Source organism: Octopus sinensis, linkage group LG10 (genome assembly GCF_006345805.1).
Source record: "Octopus sinensis linkage group LG10, ASM634580v1, whole genome shotgun sequence".
NCBI classification, from domain to species: Eukaryota; Metazoa; Mollusca; class Cephalopoda; order Octopoda; family Octopodidae; genus Octopus; species Octopus sinensis.
In genome coordinates, this window is record NC_043006.1 from 30,771,491 (window position 1) to 30,786,669 (window position 15,179).

A 15,179-nucleotide genomic window follows, 5' to 3' on the forward strand; every position below is an offset into this window, starting at 1 on the left:
AGTTTTCAAAATAACTGTGGAATTTCCACCATTGTTGCTCATATATGCTATGTAACTGGGGTGTAACATAGGTATGTTTGTTCTCTTTGTTATTTGTTGCATTCAAAACTCTACTAAATGTCTGTCTATTTGCAGGCTATGAAGGAAACCCATATCTCTGAGACTATTCTCTACTTTTGTGTCTTCCTCTTGGAACTGGGCACCAGATTTCCTGCAACTGAAATTCAGGTTTGTCCTCACATTTAATTTAGTCATTTGTTTCTCTTCTTCAATTTGTTATTTTAAGACTCATAGTTTTTAAAGACATGCATCATCATCATTAGCATTAGTTTTTCATGCTGGCTTGACAGGAACTGGCAAGACCAGGAGCTGCACCTGACGCCACTTGTCTGTTTTGGCATTGTTTCTACAGCTGAATGCCTGTCCTAACACCAACCACTTTACAGAATGTATTGGGTGCTTTTTACATGGCACCAATGCTTTTTCTAAATTCCTTTGGAGGAATTCCATTTCAGTTACTTGTATTCACAATTCTACTTTTTTGGTCATTAACCAATATTCATGACCACAGGTGAGGCACAAAAACCAAATTAACCTCTAATTCTTTGTAATTAACGTGAGCTATATTATTACTAACTTTTAAAAAATGTTGATAAAATATAATTTTTCTTCATATGATATGAAAATATCAGGATTTGTCAGAAAGCTACAATATTTCTTTGTAGAAATATTGGAAATAATATTAACAACAAGAATCTACAATATATTAGGTAAAATGGACAAACTGATGCACAGAAACATTGTTCTAAAAATTTTATTCTGTTTAATGTGATTGCATTTTAGATGTGATGATGTTAGCTTTAATCTTGAAATATTTGACAACGGAAAAGAATAGAAATCATCATCATCATTTAACATCTGCTTTCCATGCTAGCATGGGTTGGATGATTTGACTGAGGATTGGCGAACCAGATGGCAGCACCAGGCTCCAATCTGATCTGGCAGAGTTTCTACAGCTGGATGCCCTTCCTAACGCCAACCACTCTGTGAGTGTAGCGGGTGCTTTTATGTGCCACCAGCATGAGGGCCAGTCTGGCGGTACTGGCAACAGCTACACTCAAATGGTGTTTTTTACATGCCACCTGCAGAGGAGTCAGTCCAGCGGAACTGGCAACGACCTCGCTTGAATGTTTTGCTCACGTGCCACTGGCACAAGTGCCAGTAAGGTGATGCTGGTAACAATCACACTCAAATGGTGATTTTTACGTGCCACCGGCATGGAAGCCAGACAGCTGCTCTGGCAGTGATCCCGCTCGGATGGAGCTATTAGTGCTCCACTGGCACGGGTGCCAGTCATGTTCTTTAAATTTCGTTAAGGGAAGAGAAATAAACATTAAACTGCTGACAGTGATGATTGTGGTAATTTTTCTTACAGGAATATCGCTGCAAGAAACAGGTCAAAGATGGTGACTATGAAAATTGGTTCCCCACTGACTGTCTGCAGACAAATGCAGCTCACAGAATTCAAGAGATACTCATTTCTGATTTCTCAAATCCAGATAAAGATCCCAGTCCTATGTCTTTTGTTGGTAAGTGATATAACATCCACTTTGGCATACAGTATACTTAGTGAAACCAGTAAAGACGCAACTATCTCTGAATGCCTACTATGTACTTTGGTACTTCCTGTGCTTCTCTTTACTTACAGTGATTAGGTTATTCCATTTGTCATGTGGGAGGGGTGTACCATTATTACTAATTTCCTACAACAATAAGTCAAACTGTTTTCAAAGAAGCTGCTCATCAATGTCACACTTAGCCAAAAGGAATAGTTTTCTTGTTCTCTGTACAACTTGCTGAAGAATACAGACCTGACATGGGGCTGGTCCAAGATCCCAAGTGGTAGAATAGTGCTTTAGATAAGAGTATATAAGAAAGGAAAGGTAGAAAGAAAGTTTCCAGAACATGAAGATGAGAGGTGTGAGCTGCTCATGATTGTTAAGCAGTCAACCAGAGAGAATTAAGATATTGTCAGGTGTACTCGTCAGTGAGGAATTTTGAAAATTTGGATGTTTTGTGTTATTGAAGTATTTTCACAGCTGATGAAGTTGGGGGTGGAATCTGTCTGCTAAACTGTGAATAAGCCAAATAATTTGCCTTTGGATACATCTGATTGATTGTGAGTTTGTAGTTTTATGGTCGAACATTGTCCAACCCTTAACTTATTCAATCACTTTGTTGATAATAAATAAAGGTAAAAGGTTGTATACAAAGCATTCTTATAAACACGAGTATTGCTCCCGTTTCAGTCTTCAATCTGTTGTATGTTTTCTGTGTATTTAAGATTTAATTCAACCCAACAAGTGGCCTTTATAGGTTGCTTGTGCTGCTAGAAACAACAGCTAAATGTCCCTCAATTCACACATAAATGTTCTAGAAAAAGACACATGACCAAAGATCTGTTTGATAATGGCCAAACCAGAACTAAACAAGCATTGTTCATTCAAGTTTTTTTGTATATGAATTTCAAATTCAAAACACTATCATTAGTTATTTCACATTATTTTCAAAGCTTATAAACTGGTTTTTCTTTATTTTATGATTTAATAAACATTTATTTCACTTCTATTGACACTTGTGTAATATTTAATTTTATCTCTCATTCAACCTCCTCTATCTCTAGCAAATATATTTTCTAAAGACTTTGGTGCTGCCTCAAAATTATTCACTACCACGAATCCTAACTGTTCAAATTCCTCTAATAATGTGGATGATGAAGCCAGTGGCCAGATGCACATTAATTGTGATTCTAAGGATGAAGTCGAAGAGAAAGATGATACCTGTAGACGAGAGATTGTGAAAGAAAGTCTGATCTCGTTACTGATGAAACTCCATTGTAAGTTGTCTGCTAAGAAACAACCTTCTTACATCCCCACCTCAATGAGGAAGTGTTCAGAACGGTCATCAGCGGACCAAAGTAATCCTTCTGCAAACTGCGGTGATGGACCTTACTATATTGGTCTCTTATTGGACCGACTTGCATCACAGGACTATTCCTGTTTACAAGAAACAGAAAGAATTTACCATGAAACAAAACCTAAAGTGAGAGAGAAACAACAGCCGCAAGAAAGAGGCACAGCAACATCAGAAGATCTCGAAAAAGAGGAAAGGTAAGTCATCTGGATTTGAAACTCAAGTATTTTCACTGGCAGAAAATGTGCAAAAGATTTTAATTTAATTTCTTAACAGCAACATCAACATGACATTCATAATGTATTCATTTTGATGAGTCGATTCTTTTTCTTTCACCTGCCTCATTTTCTCTCTATAACACCTGACTTTCATTGTTTTTACCACATTCTTTATTGTTTTTTTTGTTTCTCAAACATTTGTTGCAACATGTTCACAAATATTAGTTCTTTAGTCTGAGACATTACTTTTGATTTTCTTTTCCATGAGCAAGATTTATTCTCATTTGCACATTCATTCATCTTCCTAAAACTATATCCATACATTTTCTCTTCTTGCTAAGAATTTTTTAATGTCTTTTCTTGAATTTTTCTAGTTCTATAAATTCTTCAGTTTGACCTGTTCCACAATTCCTTACCTTTTCTTATTTAGCACTTCTACACAATTCCTTTCAAACTATGTTATTTTCCTTGCTGTCTTATTCATTACAACTAGTTAATGCCAACACCTCTGTTTGTCTCTCTTTCTCACTGTCTGAAAGGTGCTTCTTTCATCTCTTTGTTCCATTTTCAGATTCCTCTAAAAACAAAACAGTTAAGAATAATATTTTTTACATTTTTTATAGATTTAAGTATTAATTTTTAACTTTCTGGAATAAATTTCTCAAAAGTTCCTTCATGTTAATTCCCTTTACCTTATCTAACTCTGTTATACCTAAATCTGTTATCTAGCTCTGTTATGCCTAAGTACAGTTGTCTTCCAACAGGGTTCGTCACTAAGATACCACCAGACGTGGCCTGCAATTTCACGACAAATAGTAAGAAATTAGAGGCAATTAGAGGCAAATGCATGTTTTAGTAATTTTTAATTCTGCATTCCCAATTAAATTGCAAATGTACAGTGTATTCGTTTTGTTGCTTTTATCAGACGGAAGAAGGCACGGGAACGGCAGCAGAAATTAATGGCAGAGTTTGCTTCCAAACAGAAAGCTTTCATGGAACAAGCAATGGACATGGATGGTAAATAAGAACTCTTTTCTTCTCCATCATTCTCATTCTTTATTTTGTCTCTTGTACCTTCAGATCTATTTAGTTTCAATATCTTGAACTGGATTTGTTATGTGGATAAACGAAATTAGAATGGAAGAGTTTCAACTGTGAAAACTGGCTGATTTTCCATCATCATGAGTGATTATGGTAAAGCAGATGGGAAAATGGGGATAGGACAGTAATTTTGGTCACCAGTGCTTCTGAAAGTACTTTATTTCCAGAGAAAAGTTCTTGTGTAAAGATTTCTTTTTTTGTTTTGCAGATATCAGTGAAGATGTCCAAGATAATGGTGAGCAGTCAGTGTTAGAAGATGGTTTCCATTGTGCCATATGCAGTCAGACTATGCCAAGTACTTCAGAACGTCCTTTTGGCATTGTGGTTCTGCTATTGTCCACTAGTGGTAAGTCACAGGATGACATATAATTATTTTGTTTGATATAAATTACTCTGTTGCAAACCATTCACCTTTAGTGACTTTGGTAGAATAGTGGAGGGACCAAAATGTATGGTTCTGGACATATTTCAGCACAAGTGGCATTTTCTGGCTCTTTTATCTTTCACTTCTCTTTCTTCAATGTCATTGTCATCATGCTCTTCATGAAAATGGTTTTCATCGCTACTACTATTACTGCTGCTTGAATGTTGATTTAACGTCACAATAGGTTTACCTTCATATCTGGAGTGAATGGATTTTTATTCAGTTGTATTGGTATTTTTTAAAAAGAAAAATCATGTCTGAATTCTTTGCCATTTTGTTTATCTATTTTTTTCCAATGTTATTTGTTAGTTCTTGGTCATTGTCCAAGTCAAGAACAACGGCGACATTTGCCAGTTGGGAAGATGAAGTTCAAACGTGTACCGTTGTCTTGTGCAGATATTAGGAAACAACATCTTAACCTTATAATGAAATATTATTCAGAGGTAAGTTTATCAAAACAACTTCTTGGACATTGTCTGTTATTCATTTAGTTGTTGTTTCAGATTATCTTATTAGACAGTATATGAAATATTGATTTCTCTAAGCTAAACAAGAAAAGCCTTTTTTGTATGTCAAAGTTTTGTAGTCGATAGAATCAACTCTTGTAGTTATTTTGTATTCTGTCTTGTCTAATGAGAGAAAAACTGGGACTTAGAAATTAAACTTGGAACATAGAAGGGTTTAACTGAATTATCATCATCTAGCATCTGATAAACACTAGTGTCTTGGTAGAGAGGAACTACAAGGCTATCTGACATTCTATAGAGGTGGATGGGAGTGATGGAGTCAGTTCTCAAGGTACAAAGGAGATGAACATAAAAGGGAATATACAGACAGTAGATGCTGTAAATCATTTGGTCTGCTGTCTTAAACAAAGAAGGCTATGAGTGTGCTACCTTTCCTCTTCAGCTCTCCAATAAAAAGAAAGCAGATCTGAAACATTCAACAGATTCAAAATACTATTTCTTAAACTCTCCACAAAAATAAATTTAGCTATTGTTGTTGTTATTAAGACTTTAATATTGTTTTAAATATTATTTCTATGATATTAAGGATACTCATATTAATTATTTGTGTACATGTCTACCAAGAAATAAGTCCTCATTTGATTTTCAATGAAGTTATATGATAGTATTGTTGTTGTTCTTCTTTTCTTTCCCAGACATCTGTTTGTAAATCTGTCAATATAGGCTGGGAAGGTGGCGTTTTAGTACAATCTTGTGGCCATTACCTTCACCTGGATTGCCATAAGCAGTACTTAGAATCATTAAAGGTAAGTCTTCAAGTAATGGTTTGGATAAAATGTTTCATTTTGATGATTGCTTTGATGGCAGTTGCTGTAATGACATTGTTGCTAGAAGAAGGAGGAGCATGGCTGTGTGGTAAGAAGCTGGCTTCCCAGCCACATGGTTCCAGTTTCAGTCCCACTGCATAGCACCTTGGCAAAGTGCTTTCTACTATAGCCTCAGGCTGACCAAAGCTTTGTGGGTGGATTTGGTAGAGGGAAACTGAAAGAAGCCTGTCATTATTGATATGTGTGTGTGTATCTCTTTATGATTGTGCGTCTGCCCAACCTCCTGACAACCAGTGTTAGTGTTGTTTATGTCCCTGTAACTTAGCAGTTTGGCAAAAGAGTCCAATAAAATAGGTACCAAAACTATAAAAAAATAACTACTGGGGTTGATGTATTCAACTAAAAATTCTTCAAGCCGGTGCTCCAGCATGGCCACAGTCTAATGGCTGAAACAAGTAAGAAATAAAAACCACCCATTTGGTTCATGCAGCATAGAAAATGAATGCTAAATGACCCCAAAATATATATAAAAAAAAAGAAAGAATGAAATCCAATTAAATCTTAATTGTATGCTTAAACTAGATTTTTTTTTCTTTTTTTTAGGGGCCATATCTCCAACAGACTCTGGCTGTGAACGATGGAGAGTACTGGTGTCCTGTGTGCCGTCAGCTTGCAAATGCTGTCATTCCTATAATTCCTAACGACAGGAAACCAACACCAATTCCTCCACCAACGGATGCTAACAATCTGCAGAAAATGGCACAAGACATTGAACAGTTACTGCAACAACAGGCACAAGCCAGTGTAAGTCACTGCATCCCATCTCTCTCTCTCTCTCTCTTGCTATATATATATATATATATATATATACTATATATATTTTTCCGCGCCGGTGGCACGTAAAAAGCACCATCCGACCGTGGCCGTTGCCAGCTTCGTCTGGCACGTAAAAAGCACCCACTACACTCACGGAGTGGTTGGCATTAGGAAGGGCATCCAGCTGTAGAAACACTGCCAGATCAGACTGGGCCTGGTGCAGCCTTCTGGCTTCCCAGACCCCAGTTGAACCGTCCAACCCATGCCAGCATGGAAAGCAGACGTTAAATGATGATGATGATAGATATATATATATCTAGGGCCACCTTCGTTCATGGCTGACCATAGGTATCACATCGCTTGGCTTGAGCAGTGCCTCCTGTGGCTATGGAGACCAATGCGAGAATGACAGTGTCTCGGTCACATAGATCGCATTTGTGTATGGGTTCTGGTCTGTCGGCTGTCGATCCCTTACATTGTGCTCACTTTTATATATATATGAATATATATATATATATATATATATATATATATTGTGTGTGTATAATATATATATATATATATATATATATGTATATATGTTGTGTGTGTGTATAAAAAGGTTGAATTAGATTTGTCCTTTAATTTGAAGGTTTCCAAAAAAGATTTCTAATATTGATTCTTCATATTTTGGTGGTAGTTTACAGGCGTAAATTTGTGAATTTATGGAAAGAAATCCCATAAAACTCAACAATTTTGTTTAAAATGGAGAAGAGAAGATGATATATATATATATATATATATATACACACACACACACATACACACTTGATGAACATTTCTAAAGAAGTTTGTAAGAAGAATGCAAATGTCAGTGTGTAGAAGTTATATATATTCTAGATGTTGCAACAGTTTGCTATTTCGCATGTTCTATTTAGACTGGTGCCCTCATCTTGGTTGTTATGGTGATTTATAGAACATTTGGGCCATTCTGTCCTCCACTTTTACTCTGATATCTCCCACATTCAGTAATGTTCTTGGCATTTCAAACCAAGTGAATCAACAGGCACCTGGAGAACGCCTATAAGGAAATTAGTTTGGATATTATATCAATATAGAATAATGATAATAATAATTCTTTATCTCAGAAATTCAAATAAAAGTTGACAGTCTGCTGTATCATTGTCATCGTCATCATCATCCTAATTTAATGTCTTCCAGTAGATCATGTTGTATGTCTTATATTTTGTTGTGGGTGCATTTTGATTGTAGAAAAATATTATAGAGAGTGGAATATTATCAAGTTGATGTGAAACCATTGACCAAAGGGTTCATGGTTCCAAACTATTCCTAGAACCTACATTATGGGAAAGATTGTTTGCTCAGAATTGTTCTGTATCTATACTGTAATAATGGACAAATGTGGAACTGAATTTAACCTCTAATTAGTGTCATATAGTGAACAGCTTTCTAGATTCTTAGCTAAGATTTGAAACCCAATCTAGATTTTTCTAAGAGTTCTTTTCCTTTCCTTCTTGACATTAGCACTTAGAAATTGATGAGGGTCAACTGTCATAGTTAAGTTCTATTAAGTTAACATTCTTATGTTGGATACAATTCAACAGAGATAAGCCCATTTACTTCCAACATGTATAAATACAGTACCCAAACTCAATTCTATCTTTTTCACCTGCTTCGCCTGGCGCTTACCCATAGGAGCACTTCAGTAATGACTCATCACTGTAGAATTACACAACTTCCACCTTCTCTATTTGTCAACCCAGAGAGGTAAATTCTTTTACTCTTTCTCTCTCTTTCTTCCATTCTTTCACCTAGAAGTTAACAAAAGATTAGCTTTACCTACAAAATGGATAACAGAACTGCAAATAACCTTTGTACAACAACTTGAAGAAGTTGCTTCTTACATTGTAACAATAAAATAAAGGCCATTTGAATTATTATTTTTCACCCTCCTCATTTATTTGGTACATATAAACCATTGTATGTGGGTGTGCCTACTACCCCATCAGGGTTGCTTGATTACTCTAAATACATAGTCTTATTTGGTACTTCAAGCATCTACTTACAAACAATATAGTGTGCAGGTTGAAGGCATTTTTCTAATAAATAGTCCTGTTGTAGTTGGTTATTGCTACAAGTAGTAGTAGTTGTAGTAGTAACTGGTGGTGGTAGTTCCTTTATTAGGTTGTTGTTTAACCCCAGAGCAGCCTTGCTCCAGCACCTATGGTCAAATATATTACAGCATTGACCAATCTCTTCCTTCCTTCCTTCTTCCCAGCATAGTCTTTCTAGAATTACACAATATTTTTCTTTCTCGCTAGTTAAGCAATCATGTAGAGATAGCTGACTCTCCAATTTCATTTTTCTCAATTGGAACTGCTTTACTTAACATGGTTGCTTAATAGCTTTGATAAAAATCAGGAAGATCATGGCGTCTTTCTGTTTTCATTTCCTTATAAAAATTAGGCACCGATCCTGTGGAAGAACAACAAAAAAAAAGATAGTATGTAGATATGCATACACTCCCTTCCCCTCTAATAACAACATAACTGCTAATTGACAATATTGTCTTGTGTTTTAGTTGTTTCTAGCCCAGAAGTGTTCTTTGATCGATGAATTAACCAATGCCACTCACCCCATGTACAGGAAATACTGTGATGACAATTCAGCCAACATCTGGCTCTTCACTTGTTCCATTATCAGGTAACATTATATCATTTTTTTCAATTTCCATCTTTCTTTTGAAAATAAATTTGTATTTCTTAATTGAACACCCATAGTGTTTCATCAATGACAACCCCCTCTTTATTTTATTTTAGACAATATATCTAAGAGTACATTATCCAATGTACCCTTTTTTTTTTAACATGTGAGTTAATGGAGATTTGACTGCTATTTTTATCGTCTTTGTTCATTCTGTGAATGTATTTTCAGTACATCAGATGGACATTGCTCTCACTAATCTTGCATCTTTTGTCACTTTGACCATCTCCCTCACTAATTAAATACCTTGTAGCAAGGTACCCGACACACTTATTTTGTGAGTCCAAGGCATGAGGCTGGTTGACCCTTCAGAGCATTGGATGAAATGCTTAGTGGCATTTCTTCCAATACTTTACATACTGAGTTCTAATTCCACCAAGATTGACTTTGCCCTTCATCCTTTCAGTGTAACAATATAAGTAGCAGTTGGGCAAAGAGGTAGGGGTTGGGGAAGCAATGGGATTGACCTACCCCTTCCACTGAAATTGCTACCGTTGTGCCACAACAATTTCACAAGGGCCTCACTGCTGTGTAATCCTTCACATGAGACTTTGTAAAAAAATCTTTCCGATATTTTTCTTTGATGTCAGGTTGCAGAGCCTCCTTTTATGGTGTCTGGCTAAAGAGGAGATAACCTCCTCTCCAAAATGCATGCTTCCCACGGCCTGGTTGGGGAATGCTGTGAGCTGACTTGCTGTATTTACACCTATTTATCTACAGCAAGACATTTTCTCCAAGATAGAATACTGTGAATGACTTCCTTATTGGTTCAAATATACCTCAAACATATTTGAACTGCCAACACATTTCTACTGGTGTTTATATACGCAATATTTTGGGTGACACTGGAGATTTGTGCTCTCTTTTAATAAACAATGTTTTATTCTTTGATATGAAGATTCTTTAGCCATTTTATTCCAGGCCATTCTTCTAGGTTTTGAAAAAGGATATGTTATTTCTTTTCGTTACAGAACTAATTTGGAATTGGAACTTCTAGGCTATGGTGGTCAGTTATTTACCAGGGAGTCACCTTCAAGTAAACCTAAAGTTTTCAGTAAGTATATGATGTCTATAATTAATTGGCCTGGATTATCCCAGGGGTGCAAACAGTCACTAACAATATTAACACACTCTAAACTTCATCTTTGACTTATGAAGATTGTTGTTCAACACAGTTATTATTAAGGTGGCAAGCTGGCAGAATCGTTAGCACGCCGGACAAAATGCTTAGCGGTATTTTGCCCATTGCTACGTTCTGAGTTCAAATTCCACCAAGGTTGACTTTGCCTTTCATCCTCTTGGGGGTTGATGAAATAAGTACCAGTTGAGTACTGGGGTTGATATAATCGACTTATCCCCTCCCCCAAAATTTCAGGCCTTGTGCTTTGAGTAGAAAGGATTATTATTATTATTATGGTAGAATTGTAGCACGCTGGGCGAAATGGTTAGCGGTATTTCATCTGCTGCTACATTCTGAGTTCAAATTCTGCTTAGCAGCATTTTGTCTGTCTTGATGTTCTGAGTTCAAATTCCACCAAAGTTGACTTTGTCTTTCATCCTTCGGGATTGATAGATTAAGTACCAGTGAAACACTGGGGGTGGATGTAATTGACTTATCCCCTCACCCAAAATTGCTACCCTTGTGGCAAAATTTGAAACCACCACCATCACCATCATCATCATCAAGGCAAAGCAGCAAGCTGGCAGAATTGTTAGTTGACCAGGCAAAAGGTTTAGCAACATTTCTTCCGTCTTGATGTTCCGAGTTCAAATTCCACCAAGGTTGACTTTGCTCTTCATCTCTTCCAGGTTTGATGAAATAAGTACCAGTTCAGTAATGAAGTCAATATAATCAGCTAGCTCCCTTCTCCCAAATTTCAGCCCTTGTGCCTTTAGTAAAAAAGATTATTATTATTTGTTTTTGTTTTTTTTCAGTGCCACTTTTCCGTATGTTGAGTTATTCCTGCAAAACCTTACCTCCAGTGCCCCAGACTGATCTTTGGAAATTAATTACAGGTGTGGCTGTGATAGGAGATAGTAGCTCTTCGTAAGTTTGCTTTCTGTTTCCCAGTTAAGATTTTACTAATTAAAAGAAATGTGTTTTAACCCTTTCGTTACTATATTTCTGACCAAAATACACCCCTTATGTGTTTCAATTAATTTCTAACATAATCATAAATTTAGTCTAGTTTCATTAAATAACTATAACTTTTTTATTTTTCAACATATTAACATGAATTTTGGAAGATAATTTAATGAAATGTTCTCAACCAATTCTATACTATAATTTTTGTCACAAAGTGACTCTAATTGCAGGTAGATACAGGTAAATTCAACAAAATATAAAATTATTAAAATTTTGTTCAAACATCGCTATAGAAAATGGGTTATTAGCTAATATTCAATTGGGTATACAACAAAATTTTACGATAGAATTTGTTATTTTGGGTAACTTTCTGATACCCATAATAATATTTATGGCAAAATAAGCCTTAATTTCATTGAAGGTTGTGGGAAACCACAAAGTATCCTTTCTTTCGTTTTGTTTACATTTAGCGTAACGGTTCATTTCCGCCGTAATGATTTCAAATAGGCTCATTCGAAAAAGTAAAAAGAAATAGTCTAAGGCTTTACTCTTCTGGGAAAGTCTGTGGCTTGGTCCAGTTTCTTCAGAAAAATCACCGAAAGAAACAGTTTTTAAATTTTCACTCCATTCAGGTGCCAATTCATTTTCTTTATTGCTGTCAGAGCTCTCGGATTCACTGTTTTCACTTTCGGAAAATGAAACATCAGATTCATTATCAAATACCACATGCTTTTTTTTTTCAGTCATAGAGTTAGATTTATGAAGGTCTTCAGTAGAAAATCCTTCGAATTCTGACTTGCTGCTTTATATAATGAAATTCGTATCCATTTTTTGTCAGAATTACAAATTTTGAAAACACAATAGGAACAAATTTCGGAAAAAAATCTCCCAAAATTCACGGAATTAAAATTACACTTCGATTTTTGTACAAAACTGTAGTTGAACTGTTTACGAAGTATAATACGTATTTTCACGAATGTACTAAAGAGATTTGCTCTGATATTCTCATTTAAATATGAATAGGTAAATTCGGGCAGCTTTGGGCGGTTTGGTCACATTAACCAAAATTTTTTTCGGGCGGTTTGGTAACGAAAGGGTTAAGAGAAGAGTTGGGTGTAAGAGGCATCAGATGTATTGTGCAAGAGAGAAGACTGTACTAGTATAGTCATGTGATGCATATAGACAATGACAGCTGTGTAAAGAGGTAGACTCAGGAATGATGGGGTGAAATATGATCTTTGGATGTGGAACTTCATGGAGGTAATGACCAGTGACTCAAGACTTCTGGCAATTTACTGTGCTGCTTGAGAAGACATGTCGAGCTAAGAGAATTGTGGTCATGGCCACAGCCAGTGGCATGTAAATGGCACCCATGCCAGTGACACATAGAAGGCACCTGTGCCAGTGATACATAGAAGGCACCCAGTACACTCTGTAAAATAGGGAAGGGCATCCAGCTATAGTAATCAAGCCAAAACAGGTGACTGGAGCCCAGTACTGGTTTCCAGTTGATCAGCTCCAGCCAAACCGTCTGACCCAAGCCACCATGGGAAACGGATGTTAAATAATAATGAGATGAAGTTAAGAAACATTATATTTGAAATCTCTTTCTTTTCACTCAGGTAAAACAATAGTTAAACCAAAGTGAACAATTCTTTTCCAACATTTGTTGAGGAATCTGAGAAAATCTATGATTTAGTGTTTCCTCTCTGCCGTAAAAACCATTCTGCAAGGTCTTAGTAAAATCGCAGTGTTTGGATGTAATGGCTTCCCTCTATCTTCCACTTGGAAGAAATAACTCCAGTTGATGACAACAGTTGTTTCGATTGCTGACTATGATGATAACAGCAACAAGACTACTCACACACACACACACAATAGGCTTCTTTCATTTTCTGTCTATCAAATCCACTTCACAAGGCCTGAAGCCATAGTAGCAAACACTTATCCAAGGTACCATACGTTTGTTTTTCCAGGAGATTTTATGGTCAGTTACTCTTCCTGACACCAACCATTTTAGTTGGCTCTTATAACAAGCTCTTGTTTGGTAGATCTGTTCTAGAAACCAGGAAATACATCATGTGTATGTAACTGGTGCATCAAACAAAAATGCCTTGTGGTATTTCAGTCTTGTTTACATCCCTTTGCACTAAAGATGGACCTAGCCATTTGATAAGTTGTTCAATAAAACTAGTCTCAGAGTAAGCATTGGGCTTGGAATATTCAACTAAAGTCTTTGAATTTGGTGCTCAGTATGTCTGCTGTCCATTGACTGAGGTTAGTAAAAGTAAGTGCATAAACATATTAACTAGACGACAGATAGATTTGAAATGGATATGGAGGAGAGAGAGCATGCAGCTGATGTCGTGAATGGTGATAAAAAGACTTTGAGACTAATAATAATGAAGTGAAATTGAACCAGTGTGTTTATTGTTGGCATAATGATCCACCCAAGACACCACAGTATATAATGCTACAAAGAAAAGTCTTTAAAATCTCTTCTGATCGTTTATTTCAGATTTTCAAGTGTTCCTGGTCAAGTGCCTATTTTGCTGAGAGACCCTGTGGCTCTGCTTTTGAATTTCTTACTTCAGTTGCCAGAAGTCAGTAAACGTAAGTTAAACACCAACTCTTTCTCCTTTATGTGTTGTATGTGTGAAAACATATTATTCCTAAGGCAGCGAGCTGGCAGAAACGGTAGCATAGCAGATAAGACGCTTTGTGTTCATTTTGTCTGTTTTTACATTCTGAGTTCAAATTCTGCCAATGTTGGCCTTGCCTTTCATCCTGTCAAGGTTAATTAAGTACCAGTTGTGCACTGGGGTTGATGTAATCGACTTAATTCCTTCTCTCAAATTTGAGGCCTTGTGCCTTTATTAGAAAGGATTATTATTATTATTATTTATTGCCTTTGCACAGCTTCTAACGCTGGAGATGTACTACGGTGTCTGCTGTTCACTACCCGTGAACTAAGGTAACACCCCTTATTTTTCGAGCCCCATCCGGAGTATTTGAGTGGTTCCAAGCAGTGTCATTTACTGCAAGTGCTCTACCCTTATTGCAGATTTATACTCACTGTTCCCAGGGCTCTGACAATTATTGATACTACTACCACCTTTTTCATCAACCATAGCTGCTTAACCTCCCAAGCTAACCTGTCATATCTATCGACTATTATCATTATTATTCCTATAATGAATTCTTTCTCAACTCAATTTTTTGTTAAAATATGACCAGTCATACTTTTTTGATTTTTAAGCTTTTTCTAGAATTTCCTTGTTAATGCAGAACCTTTTGTTTCATTTGCAGAGCATTTCAGTTATGTGGTGAACTCTCTGTATAACATGGCCTATATCCAAGCGATGGTGGTGACCAGCCTGAAGTTGACTTCTAATGAAAGAGTAGCTTGGTGTAAAAAACGCATGAGTGTAAGTATTCACTCACACCATTCTCAACTCAGTTCTCTCTTTTGGTTTGTTTACTCACGTTGTCCTTGACATTTAA

At 36.3% G+C, this 15,179-nt stretch overlaps 1 protein-coding gene across 3 annotated transcripts in view; it reads left to right on the forward strand.

The window, feature by feature from the left end:
• LOC115216342 (E3 ubiquitin-protein ligase UBR3) overlaps nt 1–15,179 on the forward strand; it is a 64,757-nt gene that overhangs the window by 37,094 nt on the left and 12,484 nt on the right. For all 3 annotated transcript variants that reach the window (XR_005000927.1, XM_036506483.1, XM_029785585.2), the window contains exons 19-31: nt 136–228; nt 1,436–1,589; nt 2,684–3,170; nt 4,117–4,208; nt 4,501–4,638; nt 5,026–5,159; nt 5,879–5,989; nt 6,614–6,814; nt 9,408–9,529; nt 10,561–10,643; nt 11,525–11,636; nt 14,194–14,288; nt 14,985–15,103. Coding sequence is in view for 2 of the 3 variants with exons in the window: in XM_036506483.1 (XP_036362376.1) it covers nt 136–228; nt 1,436–1,589; nt 2,684–3,170; nt 4,117–4,208; nt 4,501–4,638; nt 5,026–5,159; nt 5,879–5,989; nt 6,614–6,814; nt 9,408–9,529; nt 10,561–10,643; nt 11,525–11,636; nt 14,194–14,288; nt 14,985–15,103 (1,941 nt within the window). In the remaining variant the exon portion in view is untranslated. The remainder of the gene's footprint in view (nt 1–135; nt 229–1,435; nt 1,590–2,683; nt 3,171–4,116; nt 4,209–4,500; nt 4,639–5,025; nt 5,160–5,878; nt 5,990–6,613; nt 6,815–9,407; nt 9,530–10,560; nt 10,644–11,524; nt 11,637–14,193; nt 14,289–14,984; nt 15,104–15,179) is intronic.